The sequence below is a fragment of the Sorex fumeus genome, unplaced genomic scaffold, assembly GCF_029834395.1.
Source record: "Sorex fumeus unplaced genomic scaffold, SorFum_2.1 ptg000131l, whole genome shotgun sequence".
NCBI classification, from domain to species: Eukaryota; Metazoa; Chordata; class Mammalia; order Eulipotyphla; family Soricidae; genus Sorex; species Sorex fumeus.
The window spans coordinates 20,903,199-20,913,537 of NW_026606188.1; the positions used below are offsets into that span (position 1 = coordinate 20,903,199).

Here is a 10,339-nt window from a genome sequence, read left to right on the forward strand (position 1 = left end):
GATGATTTGTGATTTTGTGAGTTTTCCCATTGTGTTGCTTTTAGAACTTTGTTACTACCTTGCTATAGATCAAGAAATTGTGGCATACTTACAAAACTGAATACTACGCAGCTCTAAGAAAGAGCAAATTTGCAGCAACATGGATGGAACTAGAGGCTATCATGCTGAGTGAGGTTACTCAGAAGGAAAGGGATAGCTACAGAATAATCTCTCTTATGTGGAATCAGATTCTTTTTTCTTATAACTTCTTTATGACTTCTGATTCCTAAAGCCTGACCTTTAGGCATGGTGCTCTGGGAGTCATACCCAAGTTCTCAAAGGGCACATCAGTATTTGTCCAGAAGTAGGGATGTCTTCTTTGTCGCCACTGCTCATCTGAATTTCTGTCAAAGCGCCAACTGATTCTCCATTGGTGAGACTTTTCCTTCCATATAATTTATCATAGGCTGTTCCAGAGTCGGACCTACTATATCTGACTGTGTGTCACATAGAATAAACTCCATTTGGATTAGAATCAGGACTCTGGCTGGAGGCTGAGAGCTGCCATCTGCACATAAACAGCACTATGTGGCAGAAACCAGGAGCCGTGCCCCAGAACAAGAGGCAGGTGTCGCCATGGGTCTGTAAAAGGTCAGTTCCCTGGCAATGCCAGCAGCTGGCCCCGAGCTCCATCCTGGGCCCTGATGCTCGTAAAATCCATGCCCTTGGGGTATCGGGGTTAATCCTCTTGGCAGTCCCTCCCCTTTTGCCCATGCAAAGCTATCCACTTGCTAAAGAAGGTGGTGACATGCCCATCTGATGCTGGGCCTCTCCTCCTACAGAGTCCAAGCCCTTGGTCGTGCAGTCCAGAGGACTGGATGGCATGCTGGACCCAAGCTTGGCTCAGCGTCAGGGCCCAATAGCGGCTATTCCAAGGGAGCAGCTTTCTGTCCTGGGCACTCTGAGGTAAGCACCTGAGTAGATTCTGCTCCACAGTTCTTGGGTCTGGGGTTTTGAAGAGGGTGGAATGAGCCTTGGGCTAAGGAAGAGGGGCAAGTTTGGGAGGGCAAAGGTTACTCTTAGTGAGCTAACCTGTGACTCTGTTAGCTGCTGGTAAAAAGAAGCCCCCGGGCTTCTTGGGGTACCACAGCACAGGACATGAAAGCCAGAGGGTCTAGTCTGATGCTTCTTCCATCCAGCCCTGGGGAAGTCTGGTATTCGACCTTGTGTAATCTGAATACCCTTGACCCTCACCGGGGGTTAGGAGTAGGAACTGACAGAGCTGGAGGCTGAAGCCTGCTCTGCCTAATGCCTCCCCAGCTGTGCACTTGTGGTCATTATGGGCACTTTCTGCTTCTCTGTTCCTTCATATACAAAATAAGAATGCCTACCTCCAGATGCTTTGTGCTGGTTAATGTGACAATATGCCCAGTAAATCTCAGGGAAGATTCTCACCTCAATCATTTTTTGACGTGTCTTTTAAGAATCCAGACCAAAAGGCGGGAGAGACAATGCAGTGGGTTAAGCACTTGCCTTACATGCAGCTGAGCCAGACTCAATCTCAGGTATGGTACATGGTCCTCTAAGCACTGCCAGGGGTTACTCGAGCACATGCCAGCAAGCATTGCCAGAAATATTAAGCCCTGAGCATTGCCAGATATATTAAATATAGTAACCATATTAACAATAATTATAATAATACAAACTCGAACAGAATTAGAGGGAGCTTACATTTAGAGCACACCCATGACTAACACATGAGCTGGGAGGCCACAGCTTTGATCCCTAGGACCACAGGCCCAGCCTGACAGCACCGCTAGGTGTAGCTATAGTAACCCTGAGCAAAAAAATACCAGGTCCCCAAATGCCTGGCAGCCTCTGTGCACTGAGTGGTCTGATAAAAGCAAAGAAAAAATGGTCTGGACTCATCAGTTATTCTCCAATCACCTTGAAATAGAGCAGTGGAACCTTGGAGGGGAGTGGGGCTGTCTCTGCTGGTGCTTTCTGGCATCATGGCTCTCCCATGGGCTTTTGAATCAAGCTGACATAACCGTATGAGCCAGATAGAAACCCAGTCAGGTATCCAACGTTTCCTGGGAAAGTAGCGCTGTGCCCATAATATCTAAGAGGATTTTTCTCTTTTGAAGTCAGAGGTTGCATGAACGTAGCCCAGGACACTGCCAGACCTCTCCAGCAGGAACCAGGCTAAGAAGCCACAAGCACCCACCTGTGAGGCCTGCCATTCAGAGTCACTGTTGGCCACTCTAAGGTCACGCTTCTCCTCTGTAACACTCAAGAACTGGCTTGAGATTGTTCTCAAAAATGTGAGCCCCAGACCAGTGGCTTCTGGAAACTTAGGGAACATGTAGATTCTCAAATTTCCCACCCCCTCTCCCCACTCCCAAACTAAATCAGAAACTTGGGGTGGGCCTGGAAACTGGGATACACTGACTCCTGCACTTGATGGTGGCCATCTTCCCTTCTGGCCTCCAGGGAGCCCAGCCTAGAGCAGTCCCAGAGACTGGGCTTTGAGTCTCCCCAGAACTTTCTCTGCTGCCACTCCCCAGGAAACGTCTTGGGGAGTTGAGGAGCCACGGGGTTCCTCCCAAGCTCCACACAAGCCCTGGCGGCCCAGGGTACGGTCTTCACCGTGCAGATGGCAGTTTCCATTCAGAACAGAGGTCCAGAGTGCAAGAGAGGCCCCTTGACCCACTTCCAGTGCGGTCAGCAGGACCCTGGCATTTCCTCCTCCAGAAGAATTTCCTCTCCGATAACGCTGGGGACCCTGGTTGGGTGATCCAGTCTCTCCACCCACACTCCCTCGCAGGTCCTGGCAACGATCTCACACACCAGAGCTTGGTTCTCTTTCTCCCTCCTACAATGCTCAGCAAAGGCTGAGTGCCCAGACTTCCCAGCAGCCACGCGAGGCTTGTCACTGAGTTCTGTCCAGCAGCGTTCTTACCTATGCAGGCGGCCAGAAGCTGGGTGAAGATAAATTCCAGGCAGGCTGTTTCTCTTCGCTGTTGGAGTGTGTGAACCACTGAGAAGGCCCAAAACATTACCATTTCCGATGGGAACTGGTCACAGACAAAAAGACATTTGTCACTCTTCCTGGGTGGAGGACAGGACAAATGCAGAACTTCCAAACCTTCAACAGAACACGACCCTTCTCACACCCAGTCAACAAGCACAAAGCTTTGCTTTCAGAAGCCTCACCAGAGTGTTTTGAAACAAAGGCTTAAAAACAAAAGTTAATGATTAAACAATACACATACCACCCTAATTTACTTCACTTAGGGAGAGGATTTTCCTTTATAAATTGTCTTTCTGTGTTACTTCACTAGATTAGAAGACACATTTGTTTTTTTTTTTTTAAATTTCTTTCTTAGCTACTTATTTTCTTATTTTCATTCATTCGTATTTTTGGATGGGAGTCTTCCAAGCAGTGCTCAGAAAGCTTGGAGAGCCTTCCTAGTGATTCATTGACAGAGCCACTGATTCAATGAGGGCCTGAGGGTGTGCAGCTAGGGGCTATCCAAGGCACCCAAGGCTGTCTCCAGTGATGCTCAGGGGACCAGGTGGTAGCAGGTCTTGAACCAGAGCCAGTTACACATTAAGGCATGCACCTTTACCTCTATTCTATCTCTCAATCCTTCAGGTGATTTTTCAAAGAGTAATAGGGAGCATATTACTATGAATAATAAGTTAAATATTTTTAGCCATTTTTCATCAAAATTCTGAGATACGTATTTGGCACATTTTCAAATCTCCCTGAAACAACCTGCCCATGATGCATATCTCCACTACCACAACAGGTCCCAAGACCACCTGGTATCCTGACAAGGAATGAGATGAAATATTTAACTTTCAGACCATTTAAAGGTCCATTCTGCAGAGCTGAAAGAGTGATAGATGAATAAAAACTTAATTTATTCAATTTATTTTTAAAATTAAATCATCATGAGATAAGTTACAAAGATGTTCATACTGGGTTTCAGTCATACAATGTTCCAACACCCGTCCCTTCTCCGCTGTACATTAGGGTGTACAGTCTAATGTTTAGACTGTTTCAACCCAGAAACTGTGAGCTTCAGGAGCAACTTTCAATATGGCATCTCTGATGGAGAAACCCCAGATCTCAGAAGGACAGAGACTGTCCTCACGATCCCTCACTCTCAGGGTAGGAGATGCTGAGAAGAACACAATTCCCCAAATAAAAGCGTGCAAGAAATGCTTTTGAAATCAAGAGCACTTGTGTTACGATAACAAGAAGGGCAGAGATGAGGGCAGAGAAAGCCCTGGGGAAGGGCAGGCAGGAGAATGCCTGGTACAGAGGAGCCTGGCCTCGGGCAGTGGTGGGGAGTGCAAGTACTGCCTGTCAGGAGTTCTGTTTGCCTGGAACCATGTGAGAGGAGGATACGGAGGGCAGGCCTGACCGTGGCACTGCACAGTCCCACTGACTCCTCAGTGTCTAGATCCTCACAAGAGTCTGTTCAGGGAGATGCCATTAGGACGGGACCCTTAGAAATTAAATGGGACAGCTAGGGAGAAGAGATACAGGAAGAAGAGTGAGAATTGAAGGATGCCGTTTGAGAGATTGGTCCATGACAAGAACCAGGAACACAGAAGTGAGAGTGGAAAATCGGTTCAAGAGATGCTTCTAAGAGTCAGGGATGTAACTCCATGGGCAGGCATTTGCCTTGCATGAGTGAAACCATGACACAAACACACACACACATCCCCCATAAAATCTCCCTAAAATAATATTATTGCTTGGTAGCAAGAGCTGCCACTGAAGCACCCCCAAACAGCAGGATGAAGATCTGATTTCAGGGATACACTGAGGCTTGAGTTGATAACTAAAGGAATGGTGGTTCCAGGAGCAGAAAAGAGACAACATGAAGAAAAAAATGTTTAGGAAAAAAAGATGGGAATAAATGTTTATAGGAAAGACCAGAGGCAGAACGACATGTGATCTAGAAAGGGATCACTGCTGTTGAATAGAGGAGGTGTGAGAGGTGATAGTCCTAATGAGAATTATAGTGTGAAGACTTAGACTCGGGTATTTGGCATTTAATATATCAGAGCAGTCCATCTGGGAACTTGAGGTTCAGCACCAGCTTTCGGAAGAGAAGCTGCAATAGAGGAAACTTCACATAAATTGCAGCAGACTCCTTAGAAGGGAGGAGCTTCCCAAAGGGGAGGCTGAGATGGAGACCCCATTATTTATTATTCATAGAATAAATAAAGTGTCAGTTTAGACCCTATTTCTGGTCCATTTTTTTCGTTTGCTACTTTAAGTCTGTTAAGTGAATGTTCTAACTTCTGGTCATAGGAAGTAGGTAGTAGAATGTCCCTTATCATCCAAATCAGAAGTTTCAGTTATTTTTTTAAAATTCTATATTCAAATTCTGAGTTGCTGATTTGGATATGAAGGAATGAATTTTAGTTTTCTTTCATCTCCCTCCCTTCACCTGATAAAAAATGTCTATGCTTATGAGAAAAAATAAACTAGGAGGAATGTAAAAAGATTGAGTTTTCTGTCAGCTGAGCATGTGGTCCTGTAAGAGTTGGCTGTTCACTATCTCGTTCCCATCATCCAACAAGACCAGTGATGGACAGAGTGCAGATATACCTCCATTTCCACTGCAAAACAGGCTGCAGAAATGCAGCAAACACAAATATTTTTCAAAGTTACCAAAGGGAAAAGAATTTGGTGGTTTTATTCTTGGTGTCTCACCAAAAAGCTGTCTGATTCCACTGAATAAAACTGCAGTGTTGAAGAGGAGCTTGCATTGCTCTAAAACAGATTGAGAATGTAGTATGTGGCCAGAGACACAAATTCCAGAAGAAACCAAGCACCCTGGTTTTGGTTATGGAGCTTGGTTAAGGAAACATTAAGGCACTTGCCCTCAAAAAAAGAAATAAAGAAAAAAAGAAAGCAGATGGTGAGCTTCTCTGGCTTTCCCAGTCACTTCTCTGTTACTTCTTTTTTTCTTCCTTCCTTCCTCTTTCTTTCTTTCTTTCTTTCTTTCTTTCTTTCTTTCTTTCTTAATTTTTCCTTCCTTCCTTCCTTCCTTCCTTCCTTTCTTTCTTTCTTAATTTTTTCCTCCTTCCTTCCTTCTTTCCTTCCTTCCTTCCTTCCTTCCTCTCATCCTTTCCTTGGAGAATCTACTATCTGCCACACCCTTCACACATGTTTAGGAATACTGAAATGCAAATATCAAGGCTCATAAAATGCTCTCAGAGAGACAGATATAGAAAGAATTCTTCATATACAAAGACTCCTGAATGACATTGCTTAGAGGATTCACTACTTAGGCAGATGAGATCTAGCCCTGCCCTATAGGACTTTGAAGCTAGTGGGAAGAAAGGAAGAAAGGAAAGAGAACTGATAGAGGTAACACACACACACATATCCTGTGCCAAGAAAAACATGGGGTGTATTCAGATAGGAAATCAGCAGGAAGATAATAGAAGAAGACAAAGATTCTGACCAGGGAGATTGGAGGAGGGGGACTGAAAATTAACTGATGTCTTTTAATCCTTAATCTATTTAATCCTAACCACCCCTCAATAAAGGTTATTGCCTGCTGCTTTTTTTTAATCAATAAAAGAACCAAGGTTCAGAAACATTAAGGCACTTGCCCTCAAGTAGCCGACTTAGAAATCCACTACATGACAGGTTTATTAAGCCAAGACCCTAAGACCAGTGCAGAGTTATTTTCGTTACAATGATTTTGTTGGAGAAAACACACACACACACACATTTTTGATGGGTGTAATCTAGAAGGAGGTCGTATCTTTCAGGCAGAAGAGTAGATGGGGAGCAGAAGAACCTGCAGGAAAGGGAAGAAAGGTGAGAGAAGGGATAGAAGTGGGTTTTCAACATGCTCTTTAGGGACAGCCACTGACCCTACAAGAAATATCTGGGGATGCTTTCTTGCTAAGTCACTTACTGTAAATACACAGTTTTGCACAGGGCTCCCCAAACACCAGCTCAAGTCAGAGCTAAATTCACAATTACTTGCACTCTGGGAAGGATGAGGGCTAGGGTGGAGTTTGGAAGTGCAGATGGTCATTGATAGACAACTTGGATGGAGCAGAAGCCATGCCTAGTATGGACATGACCTGAAGGAGCTGATAGTGTCTCTTGAGGACAGAAAGATTTCTGTCGTTTTTTATACTCACATAAAATAAATATGGTAGAAAAGGGCACTGGTGGAGGGATGAGTATTTGATCATTGTATAATTGAAATCCAAGCACAAAATTTGTAAGCCTACAACTGTACCTCATGGTGTTTCTCTAATAAAAATTAAAATAATAATAATAATAAAAAGAAAATACATGCTTAAGTGAGGGAGAAGGGAACCAGAGATAATACATGGGTAAGGCAGTTGGCTTCCCAGTAGCTCACCCGGCTTCAACCCCTGGCATCATATTTGGTCTTCCAAGCACTACCAGGAATAAGTCTTGAGCATTACAGGTAAAAAAAATGAAACAGAAGAAAATCTGAAAGGAGGTGAAGTGATATGCATGATATCCTTTCAGTAACAGTATTACAAACTAGAGTACCTAAAAGGAAAATATGAGAGAGAGAAAGAGAGAGAGAGAGAGAGAGAGAGAGAGAGAGAGAGAGAGAGAATCAGAGAGAACACATGAGCGAGAGAAAAAATGTGTCTGCTATAGAGGCAGGTTGTGGGGGCAGGCAGTGGGGGTGCTGGCAGGGGACAGAAAGAAACTGAGGACATTGGTGGTGAGAAATGTGCACTGATGAAGGGATGGATGTGGAACATTGAAGGACTGAAACTCAGTGATGAACAACTTTGTAATTGTGTATCTAACAGTGCTTCAATTAAAAAAAAGCAAAAGCAGAGGGGAGGAAGGGCAGATGAGCTGACTTAGTAAGCGGGCGGATTCCAGTTGTACTTCTGATGTAGTGTTGTGTTTGTGAAGTTGGACCTAGAGTTCATTTCCTCCTGGATCATTTTCCTTATATATAAAGGGAAAAGGTGACAGCCTAATAACTCACCAACCAGACTGAGGCAATTCGAAGAGAATGCATTTGAAAGGTGTAAAGGTGTCCCGCAAAGCAGAAACCCTCTCATGTCCCTTTGCCATGTGGGGCTGGTGACTGCAGGCATGCACTACAGCAGGGTCTGGCTAGGCCAACCGCAACTGAATGCTTTGCGGATTCATGACGGGGGTCTACAAAGCCACTCCCTCCCCATCTGTGGTCTGAAGAGGGTGAAATAGACCTTGGAGTCAGTTGACAACCCGCCAGCAACTCTTCCAAGGCCTTTGGAGGGGGTTGCAGAGGACTGAAGGACACAGCACTGAGGAGTGGTGTCAGAGCCATCGCTGCCTCAGGTAGACAGGCAGGAAGGTGAAGATGCTCCAAATTTTTGCCATGTAACAAGGCAGCATCTCAGGGGTCCTGGCCTTTCCTGAGACCCGTTGGCTGACACTTGCCAACGGGTGCCTCCAGGTGCTCCAGGTACCTCCGTGGGCCTCTTCTGCCTTTTGTCCCTGTCTCATTGCAGCACCTCCTTCACTCTCAGAGGTGTCTCAGATGGCCGACTGCAGGCACTGCCCACAGAATCCCAGCTAAAACCATCTTGTTACTCATGGTTCTCTTGGGAGGTGCATCCTGGGAGCCCAGAACCTACCTTTGGTGCACACATACCACCCCCCAGAATAATCTTAGTTTCTGTTTTGTTTCAGGCGCATAGCGTAATGTCCATGTTGTTCTACACTCTGATCACAGCGCTTTTGATTGGCATCCAGGCAGAACCACTGGCAGAGAGCAATGTCCCAGCAGGACACGCTGTTCCCCAAGCCCACTGGACTAAGCTTCAGCATTCCCTCGACACAGCCCTCCGCAGAGTCCGCAATGCCCCAGCAGGGGCGATAGCCGCCCGGGTCTCTGGACAGAGCAGCAACATCACCGTGGACCCCAAGCTGTTCAAAAAGCGCAGACTGCACTCCCCTCGTGTGCTGTTCAGCACCCAGCCCCCACCATTGGCTGCCGACGCTCAGGATCTGGATTTGGAGGCTGGCAGCGCCTCCCCCTCCAACAGGACTCACAGGAGCAAGAGGTCGTCCCACCCCATCCACCAGCGGGGTGAGTTCTCTGTGTGTGACAGTGTCAGCGTGTGGGTCGGAGACAAGACCACAGCCACAGACATCAAGGGCAAGGAGGTGATGGTGTTGGGGGAGGTGAACATCAACAACAGTGTCTTCAAACAGTACTTTTTTGAGACCAAGTGCCAAGCACCCAATCCTTCAGACAGCGGGTGCAGAGGCATTGACTCCAAGCACTGGAACTCCTATTGCACCACCACACACACCTTCGTCAGGGCTCTGACCATGGACGACAAGCAGGCGGCCTGGCGGTTCATTCGGATCGACACAGCCTGTGTGTGTGTGCTCAGCAGGAAGACAGGGAGAAGAGCCTGAGCCCCACACCAGCCCCACTCTCCTCCAGCCCCTCCACACGCTCCTGGGCCCCTCCCTACCTCAACCTGTAAATTATTTTAAATTATAATGATTGCATGATAATTTATAGTTTATACAGTTTTAAAAATCATTATTTATTAAATTTTTGGAAGCATCTGATGGGTCAGTACTTCAGTCATTCTTCCCTCAAACCCCTCCCAACCCCAGATCTGCAAATCCCGGGGGCTACAGGGTAAATTGTACATAGCAGCCCCTAGATTTCTCTTAGGCCTACCTATCACCATCCCAGCCAATGGTGCCCCTGCAGAGAAAGTTGGTGCACTTCAGACCAGGAAGGAGTCAGTGGGGTTGCCATGCTGGTCAGCATTCAAGGGCAAAGCTACCGAATCCTCATTACCTGCCTCGTGGCCTTGATCCACAGCCTGATTGCTCCACTCCAGGACATTCGAGGAGGCCCACCAGAAGCAGATCTCTATTCGTCCACCTCCCACCTCCCACCTCCCAAGTCCAGGCCTCATGAGGAATCAGTTTCTAGAGAGGAGGAGACTTGCACTCAAACCTTGTGTGCCTAACTTGTTTCTGGAGTGGAGATTGGCTTTTGTTTGCTGAAGAGGTAAGAGATGTCACCAAATAACGGGAGATTAGCCATAGCCGGTATGACTTCCAGTTGAGTGGCCTAGTACTAGTGACTTCTCTTCTCTCTGTCCTCCAGAGGTTTCTAGCAGAAAGACTTCATAGGCTGAGATAACACAGGCCTCTGGCACTTTGTTCCCCACCCCAACACCAGCCACCCAAAACTTCTGATTGCTGTGCTCAGGGAAGCCTGGTGCTTGCTAAGAAAGAATTCTCTTATTCCTAAGAGGGTGACTTCGGTAGTGGCTTGAAGCAGACAGGGTAGTG

General features: G+C 46.5%; 1 protein-coding gene across 2 annotated transcripts in view; it reads left to right on the top strand.

Annotated features, from left to right (window-relative positions):
- The window catches only part of NGF (nerve growth factor), a 50,577-nt gene extending 40,982 nt beyond the window's left edge, over positions 1–9,595 (top strand). Inside the window, exons 1-2 of one of the 2 annotated variants that reach the window (XM_056139159.1) lie at positions 829–945; positions 8,705–9,595. In XM_056139159.1, the coding sequence (XP_055995134.1) occupies positions 8,717–9,439 (723 nt within the window). In that variant the 5' untranslated portion in view covers positions 829–945; positions 8,705–8,716 and the 3' untranslated portion in view covers positions 9,440–9,595. Of the gene's footprint in view, positions 1–828; positions 946–8,704 lie in introns of those variants that run through there. The other variant, XM_056139158.1, reaches the window with a different exon arrangement.
- The last annotated feature ends 744 nt before the right edge of the window (positions 9,596–10,339 follow it).